Below are 15672 nucleotides of genomic sequence, written 5' to 3' on the forward strand. Positions count from 1 at the left end.
TTTATTTTAAACGACTGTTTAGAAGATTTTAAGGGAATAACATGTTATGACAACCTGGTAAATAATGTAAAAAATTTATTAGCCCAGGGAGTAAACAAGTAGATGATTTCTAGGCTGTTTTATAACTGTTCTAACTGGATATCCCCAGGCTTGAAGTTTTATAATTTCCTTTTGCTTGCCATCTCAGTTAAGGAAAAGTACACAAAGGACAAATACGCCATGAAATCCTAAATCACACAAAAGATTTAAACGACATTGTAAACATCTTCCACAAAATCACAACCACTCCCCTCCACAACCACTGAAACAGCAGTGGAGTAAGGAAAGGGTGACTGAAATAATCATCCAACCAGAGTTTCCCATAGATTTGACAAAAACTATTTAAACACAAGAGAAAAAAAGTCCATTCCTGAAATATTTGGAGAAAATATTTCATTTTATGTCATATTCTGGAGATAACATTCATAAGTGGAGAAATCAAAAGAAATGGGATGTGATAAATGATTTTATTTGGAAAATGGATTATGGGAGAAAAACAGCCGATTTTTGAAAGAGCTTTCTTTCCAATTGAACATTCCTGGGAACAAACAGAAATAGAGGAGGTGCTTTAACAGTTCTTGAGCCTTCCACCTCTAATCATCAAACTTGACTTGCCAGGGCAGAACCGGCACATATAACTGAAAGGAATATTATGTTTGTTTGTTTTTTTAACCATGTGTTCTTCAATGTTCACAGGAGTGACATCCAAGCATTCAAGGAGATAAGGAAATAGTGAATTTTAAGCAGATTATATGCAGTGTCCCAAAAGTCCTAAACTAGTTTCTAAAGCTAAAAACTACACCAAGACTTTTGGAACATTCTGTATTTCATGTTACATACGATATCCTCATTATGCTCAAAAAGAATGAGAATTTGAAAACAGCTCTCGGAGGAGGTATGATTTCATTCAATGATGCTTGGAAACAAAGCTCTCATATCATTATTCCCCCCCTCCCCCCCCCCCCGGGGAAAAAGTAAATTTTCAGTGAGTGCATTTTGGATAGAGATTTCAATTTAAGTGCAACAAGGGAGAAAGCAGCAAAGGTAATTTTTGCAGTTCTACTAGAAGGTAGCATAATTACTAATGGTGCTAGTAAGAGGAAATGAAATTTTTTCTTATGTTAATATATTTGATAAAGCACAGAGGTTGTTAGTAATGGAATCCTAGTTTCACACAAATATTTAGAAAGTTAACATCTGTTAGAGAGGAACATAAGTTACTTAGTGATTACCGATAGGGCTCGGTTTTTGTCTTTCTCATTGTCTTCTCCCGCTGGGTCAGAGGCACTCTCTTCCAGAGCAAACTCCAATCCCACGCTCCTCGAGCATACCCATCTTCATCACCACCCCCTTGGGGCATAATTTTAAAATTGTTGCCATCTATGATATCTATAATCGGCACAGTACATACGGTTCTGTAGTGTAGTGATGGTTTCAGGAAAGATGAAATGGAGGGGTATGGACCCATATATTTTACACGAGTTCATGAGGAGGGAAAAAAAAACAAACCACTTAGAGAAACATTTGACTTCAGCAGAAAAAAAAGCAACGTTCTTTACCGATAAGGCTCAGTTTTATGTTTTCTTTTGGCCTTTTCCTTGTGACTTAGTGGAATTCGTTTCCATAGCAAACTCCAGTCCCAGGCCCCTCTGGCAAAACCATCTTCATCCCCACCTTGCTGGGGTTCAATGGAATAATCATTCCCATCTATGTAATCTATTAGAGGCACAGTACATGTAGTTCTGAAACATTTACAGAAAATGAAAAAGCATTTTAAACTCAAGAACTGAAAACTACCTAAGTTAACATGTCCCATGATGCTGTCAAATTTGTAAGGAATTATCTTCTAACAAATAGATTAAAGAACTTTCCTATTGGGAGAAAAATGGATTTTCCTTTTCTTTTTGACTTGGAAGGAATAAAAGAGGCTAAGAGTTGGATGCATGGATGTACTGGAAGGGTAAAGAGTCAAGACATTGGCTTTGTTAATAGTGCTTTTCCCTTTATGAAGTTTGTGATGAAACCACTATCAGTCTGTCACTTCCCTTCCCTGGAAATAAATATGTTCTTTTAGGGAAGTTAATGGAGTGAAAGACATTAGCACTTCCTACTTCTGAAAACAGTAGACAGCCAGAAAAGGTACAGTACTATTGCTCTTCTTGAAAATAAAACAAATCCCTTCCACCCTTTCCCCCAACCCACCCAATCCCCAGCAGGGGAAAAGAAAATCCAAGGTCAAACAAAAACAAGGAATGTTTAAGGCAGAGCATCCTGCCTACCTCAAATTCATGGAAGGGCTTCCCTGGTTAGAAAATTCAAAAAGATACAAAATTTAGCATTGAGAGTTAAATATTATCCTTGTTTTACTCCTTTTATCCTTAAGAATCTTTTTCATTTATTTACTAAAATAGCATCTTTCCATATCAAGTAGGCACTTTAGCATTTATTTAGCATTACTATGTTCTAGGAAATATTTATATTATATTTATAAATAATTATATAAATAGAAATATATAAATTTATATATAAATATATTTATAAATATTATGTTATCTTGAAAGTATATCTTATGGTATCTTGAAAGTACAGAATCTAAATGAGAAAAGAACCTGGGCAATTCTTAACATGGGTTCATGATTTTTAGAAACCCCTATTTTGATAATATCATTTAAATACAACTGGTCCCTTTTGTAATTCTATGTATATTATTTTATGCATTTAAAACATTATTTTGAGAAATAGTTCAGAGGTTTCACTAGACAGTTTCACAAATATAATAACAACAACAATAATAATAAACAACAACAACAATAATAATAATGAAGGACAGCTGCTTCAGAATAATGAACTGGGAGACAAACATGGGGAAATGTTTCTCTTTGAGTTTTTACTTTAAGGTAGGTAACACAGTAGATAAGAGTGCCAGACTTGGACTTATGAAGACCTGAATTCAAATCTGATCTCATACTCAGATAGCTGTGTGACCTTGGGCAACTTACTTTAATTGCTGTTTGCTTCAGCTTCCTCATCTATAAAATGGGGATAATAATAAATACCTACTTTACTGAGCTGTGTGGAGGATCAAATGTGATAATAACTGTAAAGTACCCATATAGCCTTTATATAGTAATATAGCAAGCTTTAGAAAAGCTAGCTATTAATATTATGATTATTATCATCATCATTATTATCAGTCTTATTTTAACTGTCCATGAGGAAGATTGAAGGCACCATAGGATTAAGGAGTCATCCTGGAATCCTCTGGACTATCACTTTCTTTTTGTCATTAATAGCCACCTAAATTCACAGATTAGGTTCACAGATTTGGAACTAAAAAGGAATTTAATTATTTTATAATTATATTTTATAATTACAAATTAATTTAATTTTCTAATCAAAGTCTCATTTTTAAAGATGAAGGAAGTGAGGCCTAGAAAAGAGAGGTAATTTACCCAATATCACTCAGGTAGAGAGTCAGAATTTGAACCTAGGTCCTCTTATCTAAAATTCCTAACTCTTTCCACTATCTCACAATAGGAAGAAAGTTAGTTCTACTGCCTCTATTTCCCAGTTTTAAAACAACTTCTGCAGAAATGATATCAAAGTACATTTAAGTTTGCTAAATAGAAAATCTATTTTTGGCTAATTAATATAGTATTTACTTAAAAAAGTAATTTTCCTATTCTAACCCAAGTATTATCATGACTTTATATAGCATCTTTCAAGAGTTTTCAAGGCAATTTACATATTAACTAGATCTCAACTTCCTTGCAAACTATAAAGAGAAATAGGCAGGAATTCCCTGCATTTTTATAAAATGGAAAATGAAGACAGAAGATAAAAGCAGTAATCTGGTGAATCAATACAACAGATCAATCTCAATCTTGTACCCCACCCCCAACTCTTGATTTTCTTCCTTCCTCCAAATTATGCCTCTCCCTCAGAGGCTTAAAACCACATAAACTTCCTTTATTTGTTTCATTAGATTTTCTATGGATTATTTCAAAATTTCTAGTGATCTTTTTCTGTATCAGATTTACTCTAAAACAAAGTGAAGAGGTAAGCTTTTATGACCAGGGTTAAAAACAAATCTTTCCAGGGTAAAACTTGTGTTGTTAGGCTCAAGTTCAAAGGGGTTAAGATTTCTTTAAAAGTTATCTTCTTATTTTCTAAGTATATCTACATATGGTTCCTTGCTTTTTTCTTATATAATCTTTTATCTCCTTTCAGAGCTTAGCATAGTATCTGACCCACAGTAGACATTTAATAAATGTTGATTGATTGACTAATTGGCTACTGATTGTGCGAACAAACTTGTAATTTTCTCTCTAAATTAAGGGAAAGAAAAAAAGAAGCCAAAGTATAGAATATTAAATGTCATTTAATAAACTACCATCATATTTTATACCAAGTAACACAAGAAGCAAAAAAAAATCAGTAATAGATTTTTTCCCCTCAATAATAGACTCTTTTTTGTTTTGTCTTAATTTACTAAGGCAATGGGTTAAATGACTTGCCTAAGGTCACACAGCTAGGTAATTATTAAATGTCTGAGGCTGGATTTGAACTAAGTTCTTCCTAACGCCAGGGCCAGTGCTCTAGCCACTGTGCCACCTAACCGCCCCTCAATAATAGACTCTTTTTTTAAAGTTTTTTTTTTTGGTGGCTTGCCCAAGGCCACACAACTAGGTAATTATTAAGTGTTTGAGGCCGGATTTGAACTCAGGTACTCCTGACTCCAGGACCAGTGCTCTATCTACTGCACCACCTAGCCACCCCTAATAATAGACTCTTAATGAAGCTGAAGTTCAGATGAGGGCACAGTAGAAAGAACCTTGGTTTTGTTAATATGCCATCCCTGACCCTGTCTAGGTGGCCATGGTAAAGTCACAGATTTCCTGAGCTAACTTGCTTGTATAAGAAGGTTGGTACAGATGGTTTCTGAGATCCCTTCCTGCTCTAGATTATGGAGTTCTGTGCTAATTCCATGACTTTTCCCTTCCCCAAGTTCATTATAACTTTTTAAAAAAAATTCTTAATAGGAACCTGAAAAATCAAAAGGGAAAGGTTAAGTTCTGAAAAGAAGGGTGATTCTTAATGTGTTTAAGCTAAGTCACTTCTAAACATTGAGATGCTGCCATAATGGCATGTATGGATTTGACATGTCTCATTTTCCTGAATTCTTATTAGAATTGTAACTGAAGTTTAGGATCATGGATGCCTTTAAGAAAAAGTTACTGCCTTCTCTTCCACTAATGGTCGTTGTTTGGGTCCTGATTGGCTCAGAGGGAAGGGAAACAACTATAGTTTCTATTTTGGTCAGAAACTCTGAGGGTCTTTTCCTCCCTTCCCCTTCCCATTTCCACCCCCCTACCCCCAGTCTCTAGCCTCATTTTTTTTCTTGTCTAGCTTTAATCATTGAATGGGTATTGCCTCGGTCAAACTAAGAAAGACCTTAGTTAAAAGGCCAGGGTCTCCATGGGTCATCTCGGTCATCCTGATCCATATCTGGCCACTGAACCCAGATGGCTCTGGGTTAGAACAGAACCCCCTCATTCAAATCCAATTCATTTGCAAGTCAAGGCATCACCTCCTTTATGTCACCTTCCACTTTAAAAACAATGGACAAACAACTACCTTCTAATAATCACCTGGAAAGTCTTGGAACTTGGTAATGGCATTAAATTCTAGAAGATTCTTTAGCTTCAAAAGAAGAGGAGAAGCAACTATTATAATTATAACTTAACAAAATCTCTTTCCTAAGCAAGAAAGAGCTTTACAACATTGTAGTTACTGATCACAACTAAAAATGTAGTTTTGAATTTATCTATCACTTTGATAAAGTATCCCACCTGACAGAATGTTAGGTCTGGAAGATCTGAGTCCAAATGTGGCCTCAGACACTTACTATCTGTGTGACTTTGTACAAGGCATTTAACCTTTGTCTGCCTCAGTTTCCTCAATAACAAAATGAAGATAAAAAATAGCATCCGACTCCCAAAATTGTTTTGAGGAGCAAATGAGATAATATTTGGAAAATGTTTTGCACAGTGTCTAGCAAGCAGTAACTGATTAATAATTGCTTATATTCTACCTTCCTTCCTTCCTCTTTCCCTTTCTTCTTTCTTCCTCTATTCCTCCCTTCTTTCCTCCTCCCTTTCTTCTCTCCTTCCTTCCTTTTTTCCTTTGTCCCTCCCTTCATTCCTGCTTTTTTTCCTTCTCTGCTTCCTTTTTTCCTTCCTCTATCCCTCTCTTTTCTTCCCCCCCCTTCTCTCTATCCTTCGGCAAAAATAGTATTTGGAAAGTAGAAAGAACAGGGGTATAAAATTTTGAGAAAGGCAGGCACAAATCCAAAACCTTCAAAAAAATGATTGTTGAAAATTACCAGTGCGTGTAGTTGGAAAAATAAACAAAATATTTAAATAAAAAAGCAGATATAACATAAAGAACAGAGAGCTGAACTTGGAAACAGGAAGATCTGAGTTCATGTCCTGCTTCTGAAACACAGTAAGCAACCCCAGGGAAGTCATTTAACCTCACAGTGTCTCAGGTACTCTCCAAGGTCCTTATTTACAGAACAATTTCAGATCTGCACTGGTGGAGAGTTTTCTTCACTTACATTTCCCTGGTATATTCCTCTTCTTCCTCTCAGTAAAGACTGGAGGAAAGTGTGGGCCTGGCCTCCAAACAAACAAGCTTACTTCGAAGAGAGTTAATGTTCACCCCAGTTTAAATGGGGACATTTAAAATTATTCTTGGGTAAATGTGTTTATAAATGAGGGGGTCTCTTCGTTTGTCCAACTATAGGTTAATTTTCTATTGAAGGGATCTCTAAACTTATCTCATAAATATCAGATATGATATCAATTTGGGATGATCTCCCCTAAAAAAGTACCAGATGAATAAAATGGTAGCACTTATGACAAACTAAAATAATGAACTGAGTCCTAAGAGACTGATTATTCTTAAACAAGAGGGGAAAAAAAATCAAACCAACAAAAAGAAGGAAAAGTGTTTGTTACCTGTCCTTAGATATAGGAGCTATAAGTGGCGCATACCAGTTAACTGCCACTTCACAGTGGGCATCAAGGTATATCAGAACCTTTAAAAAAGAAAGAGGCAGGGTGACAAAACATGAATTACTTCTGTATATGTACCAATATCATACATAATTTAAAGACAGAAAGTGCATTACTTCCAATTGAGATATATATATGATGTCATTCCTCACTTGAACAAAAAATGTAGATTAAGACAACTACTGAAAGATAATTAGACTACAATAGTCTACTAGGACAAACATGATCTATGTTTATCATTGTATGCATCAACATATCTACTTTCAAAAGATCTCTGGTTTCTTCCCTGAGTTATGTGAGTGATTCTTCAATGGAGATGAAGCTATATATGAGATTTCCCCTACCTGTCCAAGTTTAGCCTTGTGGGCTCCAATACTTCGAGCCTGAATTAAACCTTCTCGCCTCTCATTTCGAAATACCTTTACCAGGCCATTCCACTGCTTAATGTATTCATCCAATCTCTCTTTTAAGTGTGCTGTGAAAAAATGGAAAAAAAAATACACAAATATTACTGATCAGGTTTGTTTTCATAAGTTAATTCCAACACCATTTCCCCAGGAAATGTGGATAGGTCACAGGAAACTCAGCTGAATAATCTAACTATAGCTACATAGCTTTGATGGTGACTGTTCAGGCTGTAAGAAAATCCAGTTGCTTACTATACTGATTTAAAACAATAAAAACAGAAGTGCAAATATTTGATTACACCTCAGCTTAGAATGCATTATATAGGATTAGTTTGCTTAAGAGTGAAAAATAAGCATAAGGCTAAAATATTGAAAACATCATAATTATTTTACATTTATTTATTATTTCCCTAGACTTTCTCCAATCTTTCTTTTTATTAGGGGAATTTAATCCATTCACATTTATTCTTTTAATTAAGTTTGTACTTTCTTCCATTAAACTTTTAAATTTCTTCTTTCTTCTCTTCTGTTAATATTAATCTGATCCTGGCTGGACTACTTTTTTCAAACGGATGATGTAGTAGTTCTCTGTAACATGAGATCATAAAAAAATGGTCCCTAGGCAAGAAAAAGAGATAGAAATGGTTTAAAACTTCCTTCGTATTGCAAGCATTGCAATATCTACAGGAATTTTAGTAAATTGCAACAAGTTTGATAGCATTATGCCAATGTTTCCATCATGACTCCCTCCTGAATGAAAACAGGTTTTGTTTATATCCCTAAACACACATGTGATTGGATGACTGTAGGCAGAACTGGTTTCTGGAAGCCTTCATAATAGCTGGCTTGTAGACATTCAAAAAAATGAGGCCCAGTTTTAAGAGTCTAAAAATTGGTCCATAAATACTTTCTACAAAAAAAAGCTACTTTGAGAAAAGAGCTGGTTGTTTAAATGAGCAAATCAATCTGGGCAACCATAACAGTCACTTGGCTCATCTTCAGAAAGCTTAACTAGACAGAAGCCCAGATATAGATATTCACATTATAAAAGTTAAAGATTTCCATTAATACATGTGTTAGTTATCATAATCATTTAGGGTATATAAGGAAAAAAAATTCTAACATTGATCCCCCCCTCAGAAAATCTGGGGCATTTTTCTATCTAGTAAAGATATGATTAATTTTTTTTTAATCAGTGACTATCAGTGAAATGACTTTCTAACACAGCACAGGAAATAATTTATCATTTTTATGTCCTGCCTCAGATCCCTTGGTTGTTTTGATAAATAATTAATGTAAAGTTAATCTTTAATGGCAAAAGTTTGGGGGTCTGTTTTTCAAATTCTAAGGTAAAATTAACCATGGCCCAGGATGAACTATGAGCTATGAAGTCTAATTTAAAACCAATTTAAAGGCAACAATAACAATAAAAACCAACCAAAACCTTCCACTGATATAAGGCATACTAGTTCAATATCAGTTTGGAAGGACATCTTCAATGAAACACTCCAGAAATGAGTGCTGCTTAACATTTTAAGCAATGGTTTGGATAAAGGTATAAAGTACATACTTATTAAATGTGTAGATGTAAATATCCTGGATGACAGGGTTAGGATCCTGAATGATCTTGATAGCCTACAATATTAGGCCAAATATAACAAGATCAAGTTTAATAGAATTATGTTTTACACTTGAATTAAAACAACAACCACCATCTTCATGAGTGCAAGTTGGTTTGACATGATTAGGCAGTCCATTGGCCTGGAAAAAGATCTGGAGGTTTTGGTGAACTACCATTACAATTCAAGTCAATGGGGTAATTCAAGTTAAAGCAGCCCTAAATGCTACAAGAATAGAGGTGATAATGCCACTGTTCCCTGCTATGGTTAGAGTATACATAGGTTCTAGGTGCTACATTTTTGGGGGGACACTGATAACTTGCAGAGCATTTAGAGGAAGGCAACCAGAATGGTGGTGGAACTTAAGTTTCTACTATTTTGGGGCCTAGAAGATTGGTTGGAAAACCTGGGGACATTTAACCTGGATAAAATTAGATGCAGGTAATATAAATGGCTGTCTTCAAGAATTTGAAGGGTTGTTTTATGGAAGAAGGATTAGATTTGTTCTTTTCTGGTCCCAGACAGAAGATGTAGGTAGATTTAAAGAGACAAATTTAGTAATTTAAAGCAAATAAATTAGAATTAGGGAAAATCTCCTGCATTTATAATGAAAAAAAAAATGGGCTGTCTTGGGAGATAGCCTGTTTTATTTGACTGGAGTGCTTCAAGCAAAAAAGCCTGGAGATCCCCAGATTTAGAACTGACTGGGTGATCTTGGGGTCACTCAGGCCACCTCTATGATTTGACAGATAAGGAATCAGGAAGTCCAAGGTAGTTCAATGATTTAGACACAGAGATAGAAAAAGAACATGGATTTGAACTCATATTTTCCAACTTTAAATTCAGCGCTCTAATTCTTCCTCATGTAAAATATGGTATAGAAAGGATTCTTTTTCTGTTATGGGTTAGACTAGAAGACTGTTAGGGCAGACTGGTGGCCTATTGGATGGAATGCTAGGGCTAGAGTCAAGAAGATTTATCTTCCTGAGTTCAAATCCAGTCTCAAAACTTACAAGCTGTGTGACCCTGGGAAAGTCACTTAACCCTGTTTTCCTTAGTTTCCTTATTTGTAACATGGGCTGAAGAAGGAAATGGCAAAAAACCATTCCATTATTTCCCCCAAGAAATGGAAAATTGGGTCATGAAACGACAGACATGACTGAAAGACCTGAAACAAGAGAAGGCTGTTGGCTCATATGGTCTTCTGACTCTGAAGTTCTGTGATTCTATGACCTAGAGGTATATAGTTGGAGAATGCAGGCTCTGTAAGTGGATTCACAATAGAATTCAAAAAAGGGAAAGTACTGAGGGATGGATGTAGAGGAATGATCTGGAAGGAAGAGTGTATATATAATAGGAAAGAAGCTTACTCCTCTTTCTGGTCCCATGATTACAAGGGAGTGGGAGTGTTGTGTGTGTGTACGTGTGTGTGCGTGCGCGCGTGTGTGTGTGGTTGTGGCTATGAGGAGGGAGGGAGTAATCACCAATGGTGTGGGTTTTCCAGGGACACAGCATCCTCAGGTATCTCTTAAATCAGGATGCTAACTAAAACGTTTAAGGAGAAACATGGGTTCCAAAGATCTGTAGATGTTCAGCAATAAAGGATACAGTAAGAGGTATGTCCATAGCTCTCCTACTGAGGACATCCTATTATTTCCAGCTTCCAAGCAATTGAGAGGAGTCTGTTCACCTTTATGAATTTTAAGTTACTTCTTTATAAAATAGGCACATCATCCTTCTTCCAGAGGCTTTATGGTTGGAAATGCTTTGACCTCAGAAGCAAAACTCAAGGAAAAAAAGATGATTTTCTGAATGTAAACAATGGAGACAAATAGCAATCTGTCATTTAAATCTGACAAATCAAGTACTATGTGATTAATAGACACAAGACCTTCAACTTTTAAGGGGTTTTTTTGAATTAAAAATTAAAACTTGTGCTCTTCTGATAAAAATCAAAACAGAAATGTGCCAGAGAGATTTGCTAAAAAGTTGTTCTGAGTACTCTGAACCATATGTACTCTGAGCCACATTCAAAGATAAGCCTTCAAATTATGGATAGGAACTGGGCCTGTTACTTCATTGGTTTAAGGTATTCCCAGATGAGGAAACTGTATATGCATGCAGGTTGGCATCTTCTTTACAATTCATAGTTTTAGAATGTCATTGAGAGGTTCAGATGACTTGTCCAAAGGTCACATAGCCAGTAATGTCAGCAGAGGAGCTTCAAAATCTGTTCCCTAACCACTATGCCATGTCATCTCTCAAAATTACTCTAAAAACACTAAAATTCAAGAAACAAAATGATTATAAAATCTTTTACTTGAAATGGGAGAGGAGGGAATAAACCCTGTAAACCCTGCAAACTATGTTTCTCCTTTTCCTTGGAGGTCCTTATTTTGGGATAGCAATTTTTTTTTTATTTTCCTTTTAAGATACTCCTTTTTACTATGTGTATTTATTAATAAAGGGGATTTGCCACATCTTTATGACTTGAAAGCTAGTACTTCTAGTTTTAATGTCAATTTTGTGGACTATGATTTTTTAAAAATTCTTTATATAATCTTTAAACACATTTTCCAAAAACAATTGTTTTCTAAGGCAGTGATTCTACTCTTGCTGAAGATGCCTCTGGTAATTACCAAATTATAATATTCTAAATTAAATGCATTTGTTTCTACTTCATTTTTAAAAATATAGTAGTTTCTAACATGATGATTTCAAAAATGAAGAGAATCACTTGCATAAAGAAAGGAAGAGGAAGGAAGTGGGCAGGTTATATTTCTATTTCCTTCTGTTTGGTGGTACCACATGAATACAAGATCACGATTGTGTTTGCTACTTTACAAAAAGATACTGGAGACTGTGCAAGTCCCTAACCAAATGGTTGCCCTTGCTGTGGGAGTGGTTAAATTCAAATGTTGGAGTAAAGTGTTATCAAGTCTTATTAGACATGAGATTAGAACCAAAATTTGTTCAACCATCTAGCAAATACTCAACATGCTAAACACTTAATGCTTGTTTGTGTATATTTACTAATTATGTTTTCATACCCTATACAATCTGACCAATATTTTTAGATTTTATCACATGGTACCACTATTTCTGGGCAGGGAAAAAAATCTAACTGAAAAGTAGCTTATTGAGTATTTACCCCAAAGGGCTTCAATAAGAAGAGACAAAATATTTTGATGCTGCTGAGTGGGCTGCTTGGCCAATTTCCAAAGTCCCAATTAACACTACAGTGACAAAGGGGAAAAAAATCATAAACATGAATCTGGGTTTATTTAGGGCCCAGGCTATATTTGTTTGTTTTTGACTTGGAACTTTCTCTCTCCCATTCTATATTTTTGGTGTTTAGAATGTACATGCAATTTTATAACAGTTGTTGGAAGAAATAAAATATTCCTATCAAAAAAAATTGAAAACCATTATCATTTTTTCTTTTTTCCAAATCTGATCAAAGATTAACCAATATTTGGTCTTGGAAATAGTTCCTGAGTAATATGTCATAAAACATAACAGATACTTTCATTTTATTCAATAGCTTAAATTGTTTAGAACAAAATGAGTTTTGAGAGCAGCTTCTTACACACATAAACTTAGAAATTCATTTTCCCTGTCAAAGTCAATATTGATATCATCAATCAAGTGCCAAACTCCAAGGCATTGAAACAGGTCATGATCTCCATTTTGGCAATTATGAATGGAGTCAATATATCATTACAACACATCTATGATAAATTTCCTTTACTATTAATTTGTTATAGAATCTAAGGACAAAAAATTGAGGCAAATCTCTATCCCTGCTAAAAATAGTCATTCAAATATTCATAAAGTGACCTACATCAAATGACTCACTATGACATAAACTGATAGTTTCCTTTAAAATCTCAAAATTCTTGACTTTATAGAAATCCATTCATCTTCTATTCTAAGATAAGCTCATTGCTTAGAAAAGTTAATACATTGCTAAGTCCTCATTTATAATATTATTTGTACAATTAAATTTTTTTGAGGGGAGGAAATATAATGATAATTCTATAATTCATTACCTTTATTACTAAAATCATCAATTAATACAATCTCTGCCAAATATTTCCTTGGTGTCCTTTTAATTACACTGTGAACCGTTCTCATGAGAGTTGACCATCCTTCATTATGGAAGACAATGACAACACTAGAAGTGAGCAGGTTTTCATCATAATGCCAATACTTGCATCTGTAAAAAGATTGTAATTGGGTTATTTAGAGGCATTCCATAAATGTCAGTTATAGCTGTAAAAACACAACAGGCCCACTAGTTCCAATATGACTAAGGTTATATTTACTGGGGAGATTCTGTCTAAACTCAAAACTGAGTAAAAAAAAAAACACAAGCATTTCAGTTTTAATAAAAGAGTAAGGATAGAGTGGGAAGAAGTGAGAGAGGGAGAAAGAGAAAGACACAGAGAAACAGGAGAGAGGGGGAGGGAGAGGGAGAGAGAGGGAGAAAATGAATATATGCATTATGGTCGAAAGTGAAATAAGGCTCTCCCAATTAAACTTCATTTCTAGCCAGCCAGCTGTTCCTCCTGCTCGTTAAGGAGCTCTATCTGGTGAATTCACTTAGAAAGGGCTATTTAGTGTCCTCAATTCATGATGCTTGAGAATGCTGTTAAAATAATTTTTCAGTACTTTTCCATATCCATTAGTATTATTTTATATGACCTGGGACTGAACTGCAATCATTATTTTGAAATTTTTTTTGTTCTGAACTTAAGCAAGAGGAGGTTATTGAGTCATAGAGAATGTATGTTTAACTTGCTGTGAGGAAACCACCATGCAACTTTGTTTAAAAAAAAAATCTCTTCTGTTATGTTCAAATGCAGCTAAAATGTACAGAAACATGAAAGGAAACTAACTGGCTGTCCTGAACCAGATTCTAAAACTTCTTAGAGTGGGTTAGTTTGACTAAATAAGCTTTAGCAATAGTAGGTACAGACAGGGAGTACCCCCCCCCAAAAGAGGGAAATGAGTAAAACTTCCTCCTACCCTCCCTTACCCCCACCTCCTACCCTTAGAACTGAACATTCATGGGGTTTAGTGAAGACTCAGAGATTTGGCTCAAATGCTAGCAGGAAGTCACATTTCTTTTGTAGGGCCAGACGTAGTGAAAGGTAGCAAACACCTCTTGATGATAAACTGGAGCTAAGTGCTTTTGATTGAAAATTCTCTAATGAAGCAGGTTGAAGAGGTAAATTGACATAAGAGGTGCAGGTCCAAGGCAAGGGTTAAAAATTCTATTAGCTTCATCATAGAATGTAAACAGTTGTATAATGGAAGAAATTTCTTAGTTTCTCAGGAATTCGGATTTCTTTTGCTCTTGTACTGTGGAAAAGAGGAAGGTGAAACTGATACAGTTGGCTGTATTTCATAGTAAAAAGACTACTATTGAGTGTCTACAGAAATTTTGTTAGGCTGGTAGTAGGAAAAGAATAATCAAAGATTATTATAATGAAAATAAAATTCTGTAGAATCAAATGACCTAATGTACATTAAAAGCCTGTATCATCTCCAAGTGTATAGCTATTAAGTGTATATAATGTGCCCAGCACTGATAGCACTAAAAGTATGCTTGGGAATACTGAAAAAGTAGTGAAAAGAAGTCAGGAGGAAATGAAAGAAACCGACAGCCCATCAGTGACAATCCAGTCACCACAGGGAAGAACAAGGTCTGTTCGTACCTTCCTGAACAATCTCCATTTTGCCCTATCCAAGAGAAGAGTGATTATTTTCTTATTATACAATCAATTTTATATGCAGGATTCAAATATCCCCTTTTTGCTTTCTCATTCAAAGTCCAGGCTTTCAAGGACATTTCTGACTTAGCTCTAATATCCACCCCTCCCAAATCATCTTTTCTAGGTGGAATTCTTACTGAAACCCCACCACTGTCCAGCTCTAATAGGATTGGGGGGAAAATAGATTCTGTTGTAGAGATTGCTGGGAGTGTAAACATGATCAAAGCCACATCCTCTAGCCTTTCCTTAGGGGGGAAAAAACCACCTCATAATATTTCATTCTCTCAATAGCTGTTCACCAGAGTTGATTTTTCCCTAAGTGACACTCCCTTTCCCAAAGGTATTCATACATTCAGCAAACTCCATCCAGGGTCTTGGGTGAGAGACAACTGACTTCAATTTATAGATTATTTGTCAGCCTAATTAATATAGTAAATTGATTATTAATTACCCAGAAACTGTCTCCTGTACTTTTCATTGTCTCACCATGTTTCAGGTCCAAGGCTCTCTACCCATTTAAGGAATTACCTCAACAGGAGATTGATAGACTCACCAGTCAATAATTACTAATTAAGTACCTGTTATGTGTCTGGGGATACAAAGAAAGGCAATAGATAATTCCTGCCCTCAAGGAGTTCACAATCTAATAGAAGGCAAAATATAAAAAGTAAACTGAAGGAGAGGGTATGTTAGGAAATTTTTGTTGAGTATAGTTGCTGAGAGTGGGCACTGAACTAGAATCATACAG

General features: G+C 35.2%; 1 protein-coding gene across 2 annotated transcripts in view; it reads right to left on the reverse strand.

Moving 5' to 3' along the window:
- The window catches only part of GALNT7 (polypeptide N-acetylgalactosaminyltransferase 7), a 195089-nt gene that overhangs the window by 24551 nt on the left and 154866 nt on the right, over nt 1–15672 (reverse strand). The window contains exons 3-6 of one of the 2 annotated variants that reach the window (XM_074228963.1): nt 13197–13363; nt 7463–7593; nt 7062–7141; nt 1272–1454 (exon numbers count right to left, since the gene is read on the reverse strand). In XM_074228963.1, coding sequence (XP_074085064.1) covers nt 1272–1454; nt 7062–7141; nt 7463–7593; nt 13197–13363 — 561 coding nt within the window. Of the gene's footprint in view, nt 1–1271; nt 1455–1598; nt 1782–7061; nt 7142–7462; nt 7594–13196; nt 13364–15672 lie in introns of both variants that reach the window. The other variant, XM_074228964.1, reaches the window with a different exon arrangement.

The sequence above is a fragment of the Macrotis lagotis genome, chromosome 3, assembly GCF_037893015.1.
Source record: "Macrotis lagotis isolate mMagLag1 chromosome 3, bilby.v1.9.chrom.fasta, whole genome shotgun sequence".
In the NCBI taxonomy this organism is placed as follows: Eukaryota; Metazoa; Chordata; class Mammalia; order Peramelemorphia; family Peramelidae; genus Macrotis; species Macrotis lagotis.